At 37.0% G+C, this 21,979-nt stretch overlaps 1 protein-coding gene across 1 annotated transcript in view; it reads left to right on the top strand.

The window, feature by feature from the left end:
• Positions 1 to 21,979, top strand: part of GLRB (glycine receptor beta) — an 86,976-nt gene that overhangs the window by 14,256 nt on the left and 50,741 nt on the right. Inside the window, exon 3 of the mRNA XM_029950950.1 lies at positions 20,875 to 20,981. Coding sequence (XP_029806810.1) covers positions 20,875 to 20,981 — 107 coding nt within the window. The remainder of the gene's footprint in view (positions 1 to 20,874; positions 20,982 to 21,979) is intronic.

Genomic DNA, 21,979 nt, shown 5'->3' with positions numbered 1-21,979 from the left:
GAATAAGCAATTGTTTTGCCTCTCTAGTCCTCAATTTTCATCTGTAAATTGGAAATAATAATCTCTACCTATTACACAGAGCTTCTCTGATAGTATAATTTGAAATTGTACATGAAAGTATTTTCTGAACTGTAAAAGTTCTACAAAGTGGATTACTTGTATTTGTGTATTATTGAGCCCTTTTAAAAGGTTCAGAGGAATTTTACATGTATTATTCTTGGTGTCATTTTTCTATCATTACCTAATAATAATTATAGTCAGGAAAACTAATCATGGAGAAAATATCTGAGTAACATTATTAGACATAGCTTTTTCATAGATTCAGAATGCTAGAACTTGGGTGCATACAACGTGTGTGGCACTCTCTCAATATAAGGGCTGGTGCCATATGCTTGACATATGACCCATTTAATGCAATGACTCTATAGAGGAGGCAGTATCCTTCACCCTTTATAAGGAAAGTATGTGTTGTGGAGATGTTTATATAGCTTTCTTAAGGTCATAACGTTAGTGGTATTCTAGTTATCTAATACAGGTGGGTATTTTAGGACTTTTTTTTTTTTGGTCATAGAGCATATCATGATTCATTCCATTTATTTGGAAGACAAGAAAACTGAAGTCACAGGAGGAAATGGCTTTCTTTTTTTAAAAAATGTTTTATTTTATTATTTTATTTTTGAGAGAGAGAGAGAGAGAGAGAGAGAAAGAGAGAGAGAGAAGAGAGCGTGAGCAGGGGAGGGTCAGAGAAAGAGGGAGACACAGAACCTGAAGACAGGTTCCAGGCTCTGAGCTAACTGTCAGCACAGAGCCTGATGCGGGGCTCGAGCCCATGAAATCATGACCTGAGCTGAAGCCGGAAGCTCAACCAACTGAGCCACCCAGGTGCTCCAGGAAATGGCTTTCTTAAGGCACACCATGGGCTAGGAGCTGGAAGTAAAACTTAGGTCTTCTGATTCTCGGTACAAATGTATTACCTTTCTTTCCAGTTTATATTAATTTAGTTGTTACTTTCACCAATAAGAACTCACTTTTCTTTGCCTTCACTTATCCTTTGTATATTTTTACATTTTCAAGTAACACATTAGATTTACTTGTGGGATTTTACTGAGATTTAAAACTCATCAATATTTTATCTAAATAACAGAATGTCAGTTTCTGAGTACACAGTCTTACAATCTTTCTGTTCATTGATGTGCATTCCACCACATAAAAACTAGTCATTCTGATTAATGGTGTTCAGTTTGGATGTTAGTTACCAATAGAGTTTTCTAAATAAGAAGTCATTCTAAGCTACTACTGTATGCCACAAAGGCATAACTATCCACAAAGGCATAACTATAAAGGAAATGAAACGTAAAAGCTACAGTTCTCTTTGGCTCTGGTTTCAGGAGATGAAAAGCAATAGTCCAGTTCTTTAGAGATAAACTAGGGAATCGTCTTTTAGTGACTATAGTAAATTTGGACACATGTATTTTCCCCCTTTCATATAGAATATTAGAGAATTTTAGTTTTAACAAACCAATAATTCCAGTGTCGCCTTTTAATTGCTTTGTGCTATCTCAGGTGTTTGTGTCTGTCCATGTGGGTGTACACACTCACACACACACACACACACACACATTTAAACACAAAGGTTGTTTTTGTGTGTATTGTTTTAAATATTTTGAAGTCTAATATGCATGTATACAAATGCACTGATCATAAGTATACCATTTAATTAGTGTTCACATTTAACCACGGAGCCAGCACTCAGATCTAGAAATAGAATGTTACTCAAACTTTAGAAGTCACTTCATGTCTTTTTCCAATTGCTCACTGGCTTCTTGAAAATGACCTTAAAGTATGTTAAACTTGCCTATTTTTTGACTGCATATAAATGGAACAATCTAGTAAATATCTTTAATGAGTGGCTTTTTTTGTTTTATCTGTGAGATTCATCAGCAGTGTTAAGTGTCACAGTAGTTCAGTCACTGTCATTGCTACATTGTATTCTGTTATATGAATCACTACACTTTATTTTTCTACTCTCCTGTGAAGACATTTGGGTTGTTTCCAAATACACAGACACACACACCAATAAATACTTTTATTGAGAAACATAAAAAAATACTTTTGGAAATCATTAAGGCAGACAACTTAATTGAAAATGACCAAAAGACTATAATCAAAAGGCCAATAAGCATGTTTATTGGTCTTTAAGGAAATGCAGATAAAGTGACAATGGCATAATATTACACACCCACTAGAATGGCTAAAAGTATATAGGTCAGTAATTAAAAAGGGAAAATATCAAGTGTTGTGAGAATGTGAACTATAACTCTTATATACTGCTGATGAAGGTACAGACTGGTATAAGATTTGGTGAATCATTTAACAGCATATAAACAACATACCCTGAAATTCATATTCCCTATCACCCAGATATTTTGTTCCTAGGTATATACTCAGTGGGAATGTGTACCAAAAGTTATGTACAAGAATGTTCATAGAAGCACTGTTTGTAATTACCAAAAATATAATTATTTTTTTGAAGTTGAGATGTGCTTTTTGATTGAAAATATTCAAATTTTTCAAATAATATATTTGGCATTGCAGCAGGAATTAGAAGTACTTTGGTAGTACTAATATAGATTGTAAAAGACATTTGGAACTACCGTTAAAATATCCACAATAAAGATTTACTTCTGTCAGTTATTTCTGGAAATGTACATCTTCCTGCTTATCAAAATTAGGTAGGTATAGTCAGTTCTGGCTTATCAATGGAAATTAAGGGAATAGTCCTATAGGTAGCTTTAAATAGAAGGCACAGTAATGACAGTTTTGATTATATGATAATTATATGATTATATTCTAGGATTTCACAGTTTTTTTTAAAGATTATTTTGAGAGAGGCAAAGAGGCAGAGGGAGGGAGACAGAGAATCCCAAGCAGGTTCCATGCTGCCAGTGTGGAGCCCGACACTGGGCTCAATCCCAGGTTATGAGATCATGACCTGAGCCAAAATCAAGAGTCAGATGCGTAAACAACTGAGCCACCCAAGCACCCTGGGATTTCACAATTCTTAATGCAAATTTTCAGCTTAAAGCAAGCAATCTCTTTCTGACCCTTAACTGATATATTTTCTGCTTCTTATTTCATGTTTTAAAAATGAATCTTTTTTTTTATTCAGTTACTCTTGATTGAGCAATAAATGTGTGCCAGGCCCTAATCTAGGTGCCTGGGCTATAGCTGTGACCAAAACAAAGTTCTTGCCCGCAGTAAATTTGGTACTAGTGGGAGACAACATGAACGTGTAGACATGAATTTTTAATATGGCAGGTGATGAGGTACACCTGGGTGGCTCAGTTGGTTGAGCATCCAACTTCAACTCAGGTTATGATCATGCAGTTTATGAGCTCGAGCCCCATGTCAAGTTCTGTGCTCCAGCTCAGAGCCTGGAGTCTGCTTTGGATTCTGTGTCTCCCTCTCTCTCTGCCCCTCTCCCACTCACACTCTGTCTCTGTCTCAAAAACAAATGAACATTTAAAAGAATTTAATATGGCAGGCTTAGGGAAAATTAGAGTTTATAAGGAGAATACTATGTTTTTGATAAGATAAGATTTGAATAGGGAGATGAAGTAAAGGTGAAAGCCATGGAGATCTCTAGAGGAACAATGATTCAGGGAAAAGGACACCAAATATCAAAGCCCTGATATGTATGTATTCAAATAACAGTATGGAGACCAAGAGCAGAATGGATGATGGGAGGAGTCAGAAAGCTTGTAGGTCATTGTAAGGGTGATTCCCATGTTTTGGGCCTGAGAACAGAAAGCATGAAGGTTTTTTTGTTTGTTTGTTTGTTTTTGTTTTTTCAATTTACTGAGAGGTCTATTAAGGACAACATTAGGAGTAGATAGGAGGTGAGGGGAAATCAGGAGTTTGATCTTGGTCATGTTAATTTTGAGATCATCATTAGACTTCAATGGGGAAATGTCCAATAAGCCATTGAATATAACGTCAAAAATTCTGGGAAATGGTGTTGTCTGGAGGTATAAATGTGTGAGTTGTAAATTAATGAAATGAATGAGGTCACTTAAAAAGTGACTTACATAGGAAGGTAAAAACATCTGAGAAATGACTGGGGATGAAGTTGATGAAATGAAGAAGAGCAGGCAAAGGAGAATGGGAAGGAGCAGCTAGTAAAGTAAGATTGGAATTAAAGGTCATGTCTTCTTAGAACTCAAGTCAAGAAAATCTTATAAGAAGGTGGTGTAGGGATCAGCAATGTCAAGTCCCGTGGTTAGGTCGAGAGACATGAACACTGAGAATTGGTCATTGCGTTTGACAACATCACTGACCATGATAAGGCTTGTTTCTATAGATGGTTACAAAATCTTACTTCACTGGGTTTAAAAGACTTTAAGGGAAGAAATGGGGGCTGAAAGTATTAAAATTCTTATGAGGAATTTTGATGTAAAAGGAAGCAGATTAGGAGTGCGCTATAGTCAGGATGCAGGGTCAAGAGAAAGGTTTTTACAGATGGGGCATAATAAAGCATTTTTGTAAGGTGGTGGAAAGGTTCTGGTAGAGAGAGAACTTTTATGATTTAGAAGAGAGGGGGCAGTTTCTGGAGTGATTCCACGATGACAGAAACTCACAGAGAAGTGGAAAATGTAACCTTCTTTATCTCTCTTTTCCAGCTTTTCTATGAAGTTCACAATGATAGATAGGGGAAAATTAGATAAGCAGTTGTTTTGCTTAAAAATCATATTACATTGGAAAATATAAAAAAGGTCTTAATCTGATATCAGCATATGGCACCTGATAATCTTGCCATTTATTCTGCACTAGGACACAGATACCAAACCAAAATCTTTGGATAGACAGCAGAACCCCGACTATATTTCTCTTAAGCCTCCATCGTATAAACCCATACAGGATCCGTACAACCTGTGCGGGTTTTAATTGACTGATAGCCCTGTGCCTGGCAGTAGATGCCTGCTTATGGTTCATTGTTCTCTCTCTGTGGGTTCTGGAAGATGAAGTACAGACCTTCAGATCGTCTTCTTTCCATACATGTTTGTCTTTGGAGTCCCATTTCTAAGCCACATTGCACAAATTCCTTTTCAAAAGTATGTGAAATTTTAGGGAAAACCCCACTTGAACAGGAATATTTTTGAGATAGAGGTTTTTTGTTTTCTTTTTTGAGCTCTTCCTTTAGAAATGACCAATTGTTGATTCAACTATTAATTAGGGCAAAGAACTTTTGTTTAATTAGAAAGCCAAGTTATTAAAATTTATAGTTCTTAAATCTTTGCTCATGTGAAAATTCTTAAATTTCTACTTCAAAAACTCTGCGTATCTATATTAATTCATAATCACCTTCTGTATTTGAAAATCTTTTATCTTTATGTTACATACTGCCAGAATCCAAAATATAGAAATGATGTTTGATTATTTGATATTAAGGAATATTTTAAGTACTTATATTTAATGTTAAGCAAATACTAATATTTACTTTCTTAATTATATACATAATCTAACATTTTCTATTAGAAAAGACCACTAAGAGAAGTTAAAAATTATCTTTGTATATCAGGAAGTTGGAGGAGCATTCTTTCTGACTCAGTTTTTGGCTGAAGCTCCAAAGGCCAAGAACAAAACAATAGGTGCCAAGAACCCCCACATATCAACGTTAGGAAACAGATCTCTAATGTAGTCATGAAAAAAAGGTGCTGAAAACTGGCTTTGTGACGTTTACCTCAGTATCTAACTCAATGGCCTTAAAGTTCAGATTGAAGAGAGCAAGTAGGGGAAATACTTTGGAGGAAATTCTTTGGCGCCCAGTGGCATTTTCCGTACTTCGTGCCATGAAAATGGGAGGAAAATGTTTTTCTTATTCTCAAACCTACTGAGAGGCAGAACCATGTCTGTCCCCTGTATTGTGGGGGACACATAGTAGACTGGTATCTGACTCACACTGGAGAAGTCGTAAAGCATGACTGCGACTGTCTACAGGTGGTAGAACAAAGAGAAGAGGGAGGGCTACTGTGACATGGAGATTTCTGTTTGTCAGGAAAAACAATACTTGGTTATTCACTGTGGCTCAGATGTTGGTTAGATGAGAGAGAAGAGTGGTAGATAGGGACAGGGTGCGCATCAAGCAAGCAAGAAGGTGTTGGTTGATATTTAAAACAAAGGAAATATGGGGTGCCCCAGGGCCTCAGTTGTTAAGAGTCTGAGTCTTGATTTTGTCTCAGGTCATGAACTCAGGGTTTGTGAGTTTGATTCCCATGTTGGACCCTAGATTGGCAGTGCAGAGTCTGTTTGGGATTCTCTCTCTCTGCCTCTCTCTTGCTCTCTCTCTCTCTCTCAAAATAAATAGGCTAAAAAAATAAAAAGGAAAAAGGAAATTTGCCCAAAAGGGTCTGGGAAAGTGATGGAGCCCCAGCAGTGTGGATGTGAGCTGTGGACTGTAGAACACCTGGGGTGGAGGTTGGAATAGGGAGTTTTCAGCTGAAGAAAAGCCATGGCCATTTCATGGTAATTGAAATTTGGGGTTTTCAAATGGAGGATTTTGAGAAACCCACAAAAATGCTGTAAACTAACAAATCTAGTCATGCCTGCAGCCCCTTTCTGAGGAATACTTGAGGAGGAGAGGGAGGGGATGTCATTTCTGAATCAAGCTCTGAATTTTCATCATTACCAGGGACTGAGCATCTGAATTAGAAAAGTGACAATTTTAGTGGGATTGAAAGCGCCGGTGGAGACTTGTATTATCAGAGAGTGACTGAAACGTGATGAGATCTGCTGGAGATGTCCCTCAGGTGCAGTGACAGTACTAGCTCACATCCAGGTTTGGATGGATGTCAGAGTGGGGGGTGAGGAGAGAGGACTAAATGGGTTTGTTTGGTTTTTTTGTAATTGAGTCCTCTAGATTCTAGCTCACTCAATAAAAACATCTCATTGGTTTCCAAACAATGGTTGATAAGAACAAAAAAAAGGCTTATCTTTCATTATCCAGATGCCACCGCACAGTGCAAGGAAGTAGTTCATCTCACCTAATGACATTCATACTTGTTGCCTTTGTATCTTGCTATGGGATTTTTGTTGGGAACACTTATCATTGTTCAGACATGCACACCTGCGGATACTTTAATGAAGATATAATTCAAAAGAGATAGTTTTCTTGTCTCTGTATCACAAATGATCTTACACCTTAGAAATGCTGTGGGGCGCCTGGGTGGCTCAGTCGGTTAAGCCTCCGACTTCGGCTCAGGTCAGATCTCACATTCGTGGGTTCGAGCCCCGCATCAGGCTCTGTGCTGGCAGTTAGCTCAGGGCCTGGAGCCTGGTTCTGGTTCTGTGTCTCCTTCTCTCTCTGCCCCTTCCCCTCTCAAGCTCTGTCTCTCTCTGTATCAAAGATAAATAAAACATTAAAAAAATTAAAAAAAAAAAGAAATGCTGAAAAGAGAAGCTGCAAAGATCAGTTGCAGCAGAAATAGGATCAACTGTGGCGGCTGGTCAGCAAACAGTTCACTTAGCTCTTTGGGTTTCTAAACAGCAGCAAAAGACCTTTTCTCCAAAGGCTCTGCAGTCTCCTGGAGCTCTTTACTCTGATAGGTATTGAGTCTTAATATTTTATTTCAACTCCTAATTTCTGCTCTGACTTCTCTTTACATAATATCTTGTTTTTAAGTTTTGGTTTATAGTAGTAAGAAAACTACTTCCTTCCATTAGCTCGGTACCATAATTTTCTAGAGAGCAGTACAATTAGAGTATTGAGTTGGAAAATCAGATGCATGAATTTACAATATGCATATATGTAAGAAATCAGAATGTTCTATGTAGCTGCGTAACCAAACCACGTATTGATAACTTTCACCTGCTTTGGACTCCATTTTTTTCTACCTGGGTTGTCTTATTTTGTAACATATTTCTTTTGCTTTGCTTATGACACAAAATATATAACACGATGCATAATGTACTATTCAAAGCTCTTTACTTAAATCGTCTAATACTGAAAACAGGTCTTTTATGAAGAAAGGATTTTCCAGGATTATTAGCCTTCTGCCTCAGTTAGCTCATCTATAAACAGGGATAATAACCCTGGAGAATCACTTCACTCAACATCGTATCTGTAAGATTTCACCCATGTTTTTGGTATAGCAATAGCTCTTTCTTTCTCATTGCTGTGTTGTGTTTAATTGTCTTGAATATACTACAGTATATTGTCCACTTCACTGTCAAATGGAAAGCAGTGCTGCAAAACAGGGCTATTCTGCCTTTAAGATCGATAAGCATCTGAAAGGTCAGGCAGAAGGAGCTTCTCTTTTATAAGAGTAAATGAGGCCAGAAGGAGCCAGTTGTTGAAGAGTGCAGTGAAAAGGTGGCAAAATTGGACAGTTTTTCTTTGCTGGAGCCAGTTCTTGGAGGGGTCCATTAAGGTGGTTTTGTTCTGCTTTCCAAGTGATTGCTTTTAATCTGAGAGGCAAGAGAAAACTGTGGAGCTTGTGGGGAGGAGAGAGGCCTGAGTTTAGTCAAGTGAAGTTGCCGGGGCGTCTAATTCAGATTGGTCAGTAGTGAAAAACAGTTCAGGTACTCATTTAGGAGACAATAAAGGGGAGTTTAGAAAGTTTCTGGTCTTGTCATAGGTAAACAAGGGGTTAACCACGAGTCTTATTTGGGTCACCTGGGGACAAAGTCTTTGACGTAAGGTGCTTCTCAAAATGCTAAAGGATGGAAAAATTTCTTTAAAAAATTTTTTTTAACATTTATTAATTTTTGAGATAGAGAGAGAGAGTGTGCAAGCAGGGGAGGGGCAGAGAGAGAGAGGGAGACATGGAATCCAAAGCAGGCTCCAGGCTCTGAGCTGTCAGCACATAGCCTGACGGAGGGTAGGGGGGCTGGAACCCATGAGTGGCGAGACCATGACCTGAGCTGAAGTTGGATACTTAACTGATTGAGCCACCCACGTTCCCCAGGATAGAAGTATTTCTTAACATCTTAGTGTTCTAGGATTTCAGGTAAAGCTTGAATATTATTATTATTATTATTACTACTACTGGTGAATATTCATAATGTTTCTAGTTTAAATTTTTTTAATGCTTTTATTTATTTTTGAGAGAGAGAGAGAGACAGTGTGAACAGGGGAGGGTCAGAGAGAAGGAGACACAGAATCTGAAGACAGGCTCCAGGCTCTGAGCTAGCTGTCAGCACAGAGCCCAACATGGGGCTCAAACCCACGAACTGTGAGATTATTAACGGAGCAGAAGTCAGACGCTTAGCTGACTCAGCCACCCAGGCACCCCTATAATGTTTCTAGTTTAGGATCATTATTATTTGGGTTCATTAAAGGTATTATGAACATTTTTATACATGCATTTTGATGGACATAAGTATACACATAAAGATGAAATTTCTGTATCACAGAGTATATGAATATTGAACTTCAGAAGATATGGACAGTTTTTGAGTTATACTCCATCATTAATGTATGAGGGTTTCAACCACTCCACATTCATGGTCAAAGTTGATATTATTAGCAGTCCCATAAATTTTAGCCATCTGGTGTAGGTATAGTGATACCAAATATATTTTTAATTTGCATTTCCCTGATGATTAATCTGATTGAGCACCTTTTCATATATCAGACTTCTATCTATCCTCTTTTGCAAAGTGATGTTTCAAGTGTTTTTCCACTTAAAAAAATTTATTTTCTTTTTCTTATTGGTTTGTAGAAGTTCTTGATGCATTCTGGATAAGATTCTTTGTCACATACATGTACTACAAATATCCTCTCCATTATTTGTTATGCATTTTCACTTTCTTAATGGTATCTTTTGATTAATTGAAATACTTAATTTGAATAAGCTCTGATTTATTAGTATTGTTAATGCTTTTGTGTTTTTTTTTAAATCTTTCTTTACTCCAAGGTCATGAAGATCATATATTTTGGGTTTTTTTCTGGGTATTTTATTGTTTTATGTTCACATTTAATTGTGTAATCCACTTCAGTTTAATTCTTGTATATGATGTAAGGTAGGGTCAAGACTCATTTTTAAGATAGGCATATCCAGTTAATGAAACACATTTATTTATTTACTTTTAGCATTTTTTAAAGTTTATTTATGTGAGCAGGGGAGGGGCAGAGGATAGAAAGGGAGAGGGAAAGACAGAATCCTAAGCAGGCGCCATGTACCAGTGCAGAGCCAGATGTGGGGCTCAACCTCATGAACCGTGAGATGGTGACCTGAGCTGAGATCAAGAGTTGGATGCCTACCCGCCTAAGCCACCCAGGCTCCCCATGGCAGCACACTGATTGAAGAGGCCATTCTTTCCCAGATTTCCAAATAATAACTGTGCATATAATTCAATAATCAGCTATTTGATTAAGTTTTTTAAAAAATCAAACTAATTTATGACTTTTTTCTACATTAAATTGGGCAGTAATTCATTCAAAACTTGTTTTATGTATACACACAGTATCAATTTTGGGGGAGAGGTTGTCACTAGAAATTGTTTTTAGGTTTTTTTCCGTTTTATTGTGGTAAGACTATAACTATGACGTGTAACCCCCTTCACACACTTTCATGTATAATACAATAGTATTAGGTACAGGCACGATAGTGTACAGCAGATCTCTAGAACTCATTCATCTTGCACAACTGGACATTTGCCTCTTGATTAACGACTCGTCATTTCTTCTCACTCCAGCCAACCATCATTTTCCTCTTTGGTTCTCTGAGTTTGACTATCCTAGAGACCTCATAGAAGTGGAATCAGGCCATATTTATGAGTTTTGACTGGCTTATTTCACTTAGCATAATATCCTCAGTGTTCACCCTTGCTGCATGTTGTAGGATTTTCTTCTTTTTTAAGGTTCCATAGTCCTTGATTATATGTATATACTACATTTTTATGTGCTCATCAGTCAGTGGGCATTTAGGTTGTTTCTGTATTGTGGCTACTGCGAATGCAGTGACTCTGGGAGTGCAGATACATGGTCGAGTTGGGTTTCTAGCCCAGCGGCTGTGAGGCAAAGGGGTGGGTCAGAGCTGTGGTGAGTGCTACTTGTTTGGACAGCTGCTGTGCTCTCTGTGGTCCCCAGGGACTAGCAGGTGTGTGCTGGATCCCATCACTGCCCCCGATGGTGAGATAGGGGCTGGTTCCTAGATAGACTTGGGAAAGCTGCCATGTTAGATGGGAGGTTTCTGTCCTTGCTCAGGACGAAGAGGGAGCTGAGGACCTCTCTGGATGGTGTTGCACTGTGCTGTACTGGGCTAAGGGGGATGATGCTGAGAGCATGTCTCCATTTTTCCTACCAGTTTCATTGCACCTGCTTGGGTGTAGAAGCCTCTCAACTAGCTTTTGGATTTCTGACAAAAATAATTGACCTGTGTGTTGCTATTGAGTTGGTATGTTCAAGAGGGGAAGGAGGGTCCAGAGCTTCCTGTTCCTTGCTGAAGTCACTCCTAGTCAAAGTCTTCAATGGGTATCCCTCTTATTCCATTTCCTACCCTACAACTCACTACTCGGTGCACTCTGGGAAGGCTTCTGTCTCTCAGCTGAAAAACAGCTCTCTCTTTTCCTAAATCCCAAGGGGAGACGTCTGTCCTCACCTTAACCTCTCCATGGTATATGGTCCTGGTAACCAACTCTTCCATAAAATTTTCTTCCTCCTTAATTTCTGTTGCCACTACACACTTTTTGGATTTCCTCCTTCTTGGGTAGTTTATTCTTTGACTTAATTGTTGGCTTATCTTCCTCCATCTGCTCATTAAATGGTGGATTTCTTCAGGTTTTACTTCCATTCCATCTCTCCCTGTAAACTCTCTCTTCTAACAACTGATTCATCTGACCGTTTGAATCATCTGAGGAGCTTTTAAAATTCTGATGCCTGGACATTAGCCCAAACTAATCTGGATGAGACTAGACATCGGTAGTTTGCAGAGTTTCTCAGGTGAATTCTCCTACAACAAAGCTGGAATCACCAGACAAATCCATGTGGACCATGTGTATTAAAGTTGATTTATTTATTTTGTGAGAGAGAGTGAGCGGGCATGTGCCTGTGTATGGGAATGGGGGAAGGGCAGAGAGAGGGCGTGAGAATGCCAAGCAAGTTCCATGCTGTCAGCAAGAGCTGAAGACAGGGCTTTCAATCCCAAGAACTGTGAGATCATGACCTACACTGAAATCAAAAGTCACTTAACCGACTTAGCCACCCAGGCGTCCCAAGAATCCACATTTTTAAATACTACTTTTGCATCAGAATAACCATTTGTGTTTGATTCTTTTCTTTTAAATTTTGTTTAACATTTATTTATTATTGAGAAACAGAGAGAGACAGAGCGTGAACAGGAGAGGGTCAGAGAGAAGGGGAGACACAGAATCCAAAGCAGGCTCCAGGCTCTGAGCTGTCAGCAGAGGCTGACATGGGGCGTGAAGCCACAAACTGCGAGATCGTGACCTGAACTGAAGTCAGATGCTTAACCGACTGAGCTACCCAGGCATCCCTGTGTTTGATTCTTAAATGCATAGCCATCGTATGGCACCATGCATGGCATATAGCAAATGCTCAAAAACTTTGTTCAGTGAATTCAGGAATGACTAACATGCATGCAGGGAGAGATTTAGCATGCATATAGTTGAATGATGGTTACATTTTCATTGTTCTTTGAGGAGTTTTATTTTTTTAGTTGATGCTGTGGGTTGAGTTCTCTACAAGACAGACTGTGAGATGAAAATTTACATACAGAAAGAGATTGCTTTTGGGAACAACCCTTTTAGGGAATGAGGAAGTGAGTTCAAGCACAGGGACAATGCCTTTGCAGCTGAGATCAGTCAGATGGTCCAGGGAACTCGGAATCCTGGATGCCTTTCGGAGCTGCTGGTCAGCAGGAATGGACCTTGAATACTTCTGTGTCTCCATATCAAAGTTTTTGGGTGTGGGTTGCCTCCGGGGCAAGACCCCTTCCTTCAGCTGAAGGCTGTTTCTAGAAGTGACTCGTCTCAGAGCCTTAAGCAGCCAGCCTTCCCGGCAGCAGCCTCAGTTCTGAAGGGGAGATCTGGGCGATGGCGTGCCAAGGCATACGCTACAAGTGGAACCAGACTATCAACTGAATGGGGTTTTACAGCTACCTTATTTTGACCTTTGGTTTCAAGTTGAGTATACGGAGGCGCAGAGAGGGATTTGCCCAACATTATGTAGTAATCTTCCAGTCTGTTGGGTCTAGAATGCTAGTCTCTTGGCTCTTAGACAAGTGTGCCTTCAATTATACCCATACATAACTTGATTATGTGTGCGTAAGTGTTGGATTTATCTTCTCACCGTTTCTGTGAGGCTAGAGGGGAAACATGTTATATTTATGTTCTGTATGGAAAATTGAGAAAAGGTAAGCAACATAGCAGTTGCAGTTAATGTCAGAGTCAGAGGTAGTATTATGGATTCGTACCTAGTGTAATGCAGTTTCTGCAGAGTATGGAAGGTAATTACATGGTGAATGTTGTGTAAATTGATTCCTTATGTCATGAGGTTTATAACAAATTGGTAAACCAATAGGAAGTGGTGAGAATGCATAATGTTTTACACTGAGAAAAATACCACGTAAGTATTCATAGGATGAGTAATCTCATATGTGATATGAAGTTAAAAAAGACCATAAAGATGAGAAATTGCTGGTATCGAAAATCCAGAATCTCTACAAATAGATGTTTTCACTTTGTGAAAAATGTTTTTCTTTGAGCCATGGATGATGTAATTCCGTTATTGTAAGTAGACAAGAATTGAAAATGTTTCCACAGCACCCAACAGTTCCTTAAGCCCAATTGAGGGATTAAAAAAAAAGAATGCTGTGAGGCACTGTTCTTAATTATGATTCTCTGCCTAAAATGACACAGTAGACTTTGCCACACACATGCACATATGCCTATAAACACATTCTTTTCAAATAAATATAAACTAATTAAACTCAACTAATCATGTAAAAGGTATCACTCACTATATTCATAAACCTTCTGTTCACAGTTTAAACTGTGAAAACAGAATGGAAAATAAATATAGAAGCTGACAAGAGAGGTAATAATAACTTATACTATAATTAGGAAAATACAAAACAAATAAAAACACTCTATAATAATGCTGGATTCATACACTACTACTGACTTAATTTATTATTTGAATGTATAAAGTCTTTCTCTGTTTTTGTATGCCTATCTATCTGATTATCTAGAAGAGACTCAGAGAGGGATTTGCCCAACATTATGTAGTAACCTTCCAGTCTGTCTGGGTCTAGAATGCTAGTCTCTTGGCTCTTAGACAAGTTTTCTGTGCTCTGCTTATTAATCTCCTTCTCACCCCAGTCCCTATCACCCACTGATCTTTTTACTGTCTCCATAGTTTTGCCTTTTTGCACAATGTCATAAGGTTAGAATCATCATATAGTATCTTTTCATATTGTCTTCTTTCATTTAGTTATATGCATTTCTGGTCCTTCCATATCTTTCCATGGTTTGATACAGCAAAAAATTTAATGCTAAATAATATTCCATTATCTGGATGTCTGGATGTCCCACAATTTATGTATCCACTCATCTACTAGAGAGAACATCTTGGTTGCTTCCAACTTTGTCAATTATGAATAAAGCTGTCATAAACATGTGTGTGTGTGTGTGTGTGTGTGTGTGTGTGTGTGTGTGTGTGTGTGGAGACATTAAGTGTTTGTATCCTTTGGGTAAATACCAAGGAGTGAGATTGCTAGATTGTATGGTAAGAGTATGTTTAGTGTTTTAAGAAACTGCCGCACTGTCTTTCTAAGTGGCATTCCCACCAGAAATGTATCAGAGTTCCTACTTTTCTTGTTGTTTTGTATCTTCATTTGCATTTGGTAGGGTCTGTGTGGAGATTTTGACCATTCTAATAGGTATAGATAGTATTTCATTGTTTCAATTTACTTTTTCCTGAGGACGTTTGATGAGAAACCCTTTCCATATGCTTATTTGCCATCTGTCAGTCTTTGGTGAGGTATCTGTTAAGGTCCTTGGCCTTCTGCTCTCCCCACCCCCAATAAACTTTTTAATTTTAGAACAATTTTAGACTTACAGAAAGTTTGCCAAAATACAGATATCACAAATACCCTTCTCCTAGTTTCTATTATTAACATTTTACATTAGTATAATACTTTTTTTTTTTTACAATTAAAGAACTAGTACTGATGAACTATTATTAACTAAAGCCCATGGTTTATTCAGGCTTCTGTAGCTTTTACCCAATGTTCTTTTCTGTTCTAGGATCCCACTCAGGATATTACATATAGTTTTCATGTTTCCTTAAGCTCCTGTTGGCTGAGACAGTTTTTTTAATCTTCCTTTTTTTACATGACCATGATGGTTTTGAGGAGTCCTAGTCAAGTATTTTATAAAATGTCACTTTACTGGTATTTTTCTCATGATTGGCTTGGAGTTATGTGTTTTAGGGAGGAAGACCACAGGATTCAATGTCATTCTCATCACATTTTATTAAGGGTACCTAAAGTTAACGTGACTTAACACACTTTGAGGTTAACCTTGATCATCTGGCTAAGGTAGTATTTGTCAGGTTTCTCTGCTGTAAAGTAACTCTTTTCCCCCTTCCTATATATACTCTTTGGGAAGAAGTCACTAGGCACAGCTCACACTAAGAAATGCAGAGTTATGTTCTACCCTGAAAATAGAGGATCTATTTGGAATTCCAGTTGTTTGGAATTCTGCATGGGAGAATTGTCTGTTCTCCATTTATTTATTTATGTAATCATTTGTTTGTATCTGTATGGACTCACAGATTTTTATTTTATACTTTGGAATATAATTATATGACTTTATTTTATTGCTCACATCATTCAGATTTGGCCTTTGGGAGATCTCCTTTTGGCTTCTGGGTCCCCTTGATACACTCTTATTATTTTTTTTTAGCTTATTTACAGTCACTACATGATATCTGATTTGTTTTTTAATCTTCTCTTTTCCTCCGAATTTGGATGAGGATACCAACATTTGTTTCCACAAAGGAGGGTGTCTACCACCTGAGGTGTTCAGATCCAGGATCCCTCAGCCTTGTAAACTTTGTGTGCATTTCTCAGGGAACAACATAGCTTTTACCAGATTCTCTGTGTCACCCATAACCTAAAAAAGAGGTAAAGAATTGCTCACTGCAGTAAAGAGAAGTAATACAGCCCACACATTTTACATACCTTCCTCTTTGTTTACTGCTTTGTGATTGCTTGCCTCAGTTCACATCCCGCTGAAAGCTTTGTGGCTCCCACGCCCAGATTACTCATCCTGGCATATGCCATACTACTTTAAACTTTGAAAAGAATTTTGACCATTGTTGTTGCAATTATAACTTTATAAAAACAAAATCATCCCTTTGGACTCAGATTCCTGGTTGGAGGGAGGATATTCAGATAATATATGCTCATACACACCAGTTTTCAAATGGAGCTGTGCAGTATGGTCACTAAAGGGTCAGGTAAAATTAAGAATCTTCTTCAGTTGATGGAAAACTGAGTTTCCCCTTTGGAAAGAAATTTCTGGTTTTTTCCCTTAGTGCTGGAAAACATTACATCATCCAGCTATACAGACTGATGCATTCCTTGCATAACTTCACATATTAGTAATGACATTGGTTAAAGTTTAGGTAAGTGAACAAAAGAAGACTGGTTGTAAAAAGGCTTTTGATATAAAACATTATTTTCTCTAGTCATTTGATCACTTTGCCTGAGTAAAGTAAGTTATTTGCTTAAATTAATATCAATTTCTATGCAATAAATCCTCTTTTGTAATAATAACAGAGTTGTTGATAGATTTCTTGAAGTAAAACAAAATGGCATAGTCAAATAGATAAAATATTGTACTGAGATTCAGAATATACAGACTAACGATGAAATGTGAATTAAGTGTGTGACCTAATTAAATGTATTTAACCCTTCTTATTCTTGCTTATTTTGTGTAAGTACTAGTCACTTCACCAAATTACAAGGTTATGTATAGTAAGGTGTAGACATAGGAAAATATGCAAATTATTTCAACTCTTTGGCAGAGAGTGGAATAGCTTCTAGATTCTTAAACTGTATTTTTTAATGTGTAGAAATGACTTTAATGTTGTTTAGTATTGATTGAGTGAACAAGTGATTTCTACTGTCTTTAGGTAGGAAAACCCCTGTGTTCATGCATGTGAATATAAACTACATGGGATTTCACTTAAATTTTAAAATGTCTTTGAATTTCTAATATTAAAAAAGGTGAATTGTTGAATAATATTCATAGCAGATTAACAACAGCAGAGCCATGAAAATATATTGATACAAATAAATAAAACAGCCATGATATATTTAATATGTTCCTCTTTTTTTTAATTTCGGGAGATTTTTGTTAGCCAACATTGACTGTTGTTAATAAATAGGAATTTTTGTTGTTTTGTTTTCTGTTACTTTTTAGCTGTGGAATGAAATAAAAACATTTGGCGATGGCTGGAGGGAAGAGTGGCACTAATAACTTCTAGAAAGAGCAACTTCCGATTTTCCAGGACTGATTTTAAAAATTAGTTAGATTAATTGATAGGACCTAGGAATATATATAATGTTATGAGCACACATACATATGCACACACATATTTATATATAATGTGATATGATATGATATAAATCCTAAAACAGTATGTGGATGGATAGTGATAAGATAGATACTATTTCACTTCTATTGTGGCGGGCTTATCGTGAAATAATAACTAGGAATCAAGATTACCAGATTTCATCTTTAACTCTATCACCTTAGGATCTTCTCTTAACCTTGCTGTCTTAGTTTCTGTGTGTACCATGTACTCTGTTGCTCCATTAACTCACCTACTGTCTACTCTTATACTGATAAGGATTTTCTCTTTCTCTCCACTGAAAAAGAGCTCTCTGGTTAGTAATCTCTCCTATTTCATCAAGGGAGCTTTTGTGATTCTCAAATGAAAGAATGTAGTAGACATGATAGTCATTTCCTCAATATCTATTTCATTCCAGACTATTGATCTGAGCCAATTGTGATTATTTCTTTCTCTTTGCCAGTGATTGGTTCAGCAATGGCTAATGCTGGAAGCATCTGAGGAAAACAAAAACATAAAACCATAAACGACAAAAAATAACCTTTATCTTAAGAGGACACCTCAGGAAGAAATGCTCTTCATCTGGAAGTGATGTGTGTAACTGTTACCACTATAGCGCATGCAGGCATCCTGAGCCTTAAGTCAATTTAGAAAAGCTGGCAAATGGAAAGTGCTTGAGACAGTGTGTATTTCATATTATATAAGCAGTATAGGGAATTACAAAAATTAGAGTAGGCTGGGATGTTTGGGACAAGGTTTTAGATAGACAGTCTTAAAGGACAGGCTGGGTTTAGAGGAGTACAGTGAGAAGAAGTTACAGTACTCTAGAAAGGAGGATTTATTCTGAACCACTGAAGAGGGTGAGGGGAGGACAAAATTTAGTGGTGAGTTACAAGGGTTAGAAAGTGAATTTGACTGACGCAGCTTACAGCTATATGGGAGGAAAAACCTTTCCCTCTCTCCCCAATAGCTAGGTCTATGAAATAATAGGCATATTAACAGGACTAAAGGTATGCAAATTATTAATGTTAATATTACATTCATTGGGGTCATCAGAGCAAAAAACATGTGAATATCCAAAGGGTGATGAGATTTGAGGGCTAATATGGAAGGAGACCTATGTCTTGTAAGGGAGAGTTCAGGATTTTAGCCCTTCTAAGGCTAGATGGGCATAGATGGGAGATAGGACAGTTTGTAATGAAGTTTTCTTGGGTGTCCTCTCCTGCTTCTAGTGTTCTCTCCTGTGATAAGAGTCAATCTTCTTTAGTTGATGAAACTCCCAGGGAAGGGATTTAGGACACTAAATTCTGTTTGGAGGATCTGTCTGTAGGCAGATGGGAGTTCAGAGAGAGCCTTCTCTGCATTTGCTCTATTTTCAGGTGGCTTTAGCTCCAAATAATCCATATGCCAAAGAGACATCTTCCACAGCTGGAAGGAAAAAATCGGACTGGAAAATTCTCTACTCCTAAAATTAGTATTAATAGTTTTTATGTTGTCTGGTCTTTCACTGCTTAGAAGGAATGTACCTGTAGAGGAATTCACATTGGGAGACACAATAATACAGTCTTTAATGAATCCAACACAAGTGTAAGAATGTAGTGGACATGATAATTGGTTGCTCAATGTTTATTTCATTCCAGACTACTGATCTAAGCCAATTGTGATTATTTCTTTCTCTTTGTCAGTGATTGGTTCAGCAATTGCCAATGCTGGAAGTTTCTGAGGAAAACACAAACATAAAGCCACAAACAACAATATGGCAGTTTTTCCTCTTTCAATAGTTGACAGCAAACATATGTAGAAAAGATAGTTGTAACTTGTAGCTCTTGTATCAGTCCTATTTTCCTCCCCTGAATGAGAAACCTTGTGGTTGGGGCTTTGGTCACTAATTTGCATCCAAATATCCAGTTTTCCCACATATCCTCATTCTCTTTAGAGTTTTCAGTCTTTTGATAAAAGATGACACGTGGCTCTAGGGAAGTTAGTTTTGCCTGCAGTGAAATGAAAAATCTCGTTACCGGTCCCCAAGTCCCAGCAGCTGTGATATTGGAGCTGATAAGGCCATGAGAAGCAATTTTAAAAATCCATATAATCTTTTGCACCTTTAGGTGGTTTAACTGATTATCATTTTTTTCTTTAATATTTTGGATTCTGATATCTACTTGAAAAGGTGTTCTGTATCAATTTGTAGTATTTTTTGACTTTTATAAACTTCTTAATATCAGTCACATCTCACCTAGTGGTTTTTATCATAATTAACTGAGAACAAAATTGACTGGTAGGTAAAAGCTGAGATTTCAAAACAAAACCATTACTTCTAAGTTTGTTTCATAAATTAATATCATTTATGAAAATGATAATTTTTGCCATATCAATACAGAATAAAATAGATTGCTGGATACTCCAAGTATAATTAAAACTTCCTTGTGTTTGTCATGGATTGTGTGTGTGTGTGTGTGTGTGTGTGTATGTGCGTGTGTATTGGCACAATGATTATATAAGACTTTATGGGTAGTAAAAGGAACCCAAACAAACAGTAAGCAACAAAAGCATTTTTATTGGATTCCAAGGAACTGCATTTTTTTTTTGTATTTTTAAGTGCTTTCAAAGGATATCAATTTAGTCAAGTGTCATTGTTCAAAGTATTTTCCTTATTTAATTTATCTGGTAATAGAGAATCTTCTTTTACCATTCCTCCATCCTCCCCAGCGTATTTAACTCAGAACATCCTTTTCTTATTTCCTGGGCAATACTATTTTATAAATGTCAACATGATAGTTTCATGAATTCTTAGACTATCTCTCTGGCCATATCCTCTTAATAGTGTTCACATACTCCTTTGCTTAGAGGTTAATATACATTACTGAAAAAATATTTTTTGCTGTTTTTTTTTTCTATTACCTAATTGTCTGCACTCCCTTTGCACTTGTCTGTGTCTAGAGTTTGATTGCAGGTTGTTTTTGGACAACTAAGACGTCTGCTTAATTTTATTTGAAAAAGAGTTACATGGAGTGTTTAGGACAGTTGTTTTCATGAATGTGGTAAAATTAAGTGGGAAAATACTTCTTTTATTTTTTTATTTTTTTTTTGACAAATGTTTGTTGGGTATCTGACAATGTCTACTATTTTTATCTACTTTATTTGGAAACGCCATGCTGTGGTTGTGAATTTGTCTCAGAAAGCAGTTTTTACCCAAAGACAATTGCCCATTTCTTTTGCTGGCTATTTCTGAATACTTAACCAGAGTTTTGTTTTGTTTTTTTCTCTTATAGCCAGCAGTCAGCAGAGGACCTTGCCCGAGTACCCGCCAACTCCACTAGCAATATCTTGAATAGGCTATTGGTCAGTTATGATCCCAGGATAAGACCAAATTTTAAAGGTTTGTTTCTCCCCCGCCCAAAATCTTCCATCTCTGCAGTTTAAAAATTATTTTACCTACATAAAATTATTTAGTTGAGATACTCAGAACAATAAGATGTCAAATTGTCATCTTACTGTCCTGTGATGTGCTTAGACTTTGAGCAACTTAATGACAAAGGTATTCAAAGATAAGCAAACTATTAATTCTAATAGTTTCATGTGGTTCCCAGTTAAAAAAACAAAAAATAAGTATATTGTGAATTAATAGACCAACCTGTGTCATGCGTTTTCTAAGAAGTATTTTGTATTCTTAACCTTACTGATTTCAACTTCAAGCTCTGAGTGTACTCTGGCTTTCATTCACAGATACCAGCGTTATAATTTGTAGAATAGCCATATACTCACTAGGGATGGACGGTAGTTCTTACATGTATTTAGGTTCCTTTAAAATTTTTGTTAGCATTTCACAGTGATAAAAATTTCTCTACTCTTTTGGTGTAAAAAGATGGCCATATGGTTTTAAAAAACATGTTAACTTTGTGAATAAGAGCAACTATGTTTTCTACCACATAGATTATTTCTGCTCCAACAGAATATTACTACTTATCACACCTTTTCAAGAACCAAAACCATACTCACAATAAAAGTCACAAGAAGATCATATAGTTGTGCAAACTTTCTTTTCTTCTTTTCTTTCTTCTTTTTTTTTTTTTTTTTTTTTTTTTTTTTTTTTTTTTTTTTTGTCCTTTCGATGAGTTAGGAAAAAGCTGTATGAAAAGCTCTCCTCTGGAAAACTGTAATCCCTATTGCTGGCTAAAGACAGGTATTAATGTAGATCAGATTAACATTATAAGACTTGATAGTTTTTTTTCTTCTTCCTTTACAGAAAAAAAAATGTCTGCAGCTGTTTCTAGTCAACTGAAGTTATACAACTATGTTGTAAAAACAGGGTTTTTGTTCATTACCAGAACCTATTCAGTTACTTTCAACAACAGCCATGGTCTGGGTTGCCTCATG

This window comes from Suricata suricatta, chromosome 1 (genome assembly GCF_006229205.1).
Source record: "Suricata suricatta isolate VVHF042 chromosome 1, meerkat_22Aug2017_6uvM2_HiC, whole genome shotgun sequence".
Lineage (NCBI taxonomy): Eukaryota > Metazoa > Chordata > Mammalia > Carnivora > Herpestidae > Suricata > Suricata suricatta.
This window is presented reverse-complemented; position numbering and strand designations above follow the sequence as displayed.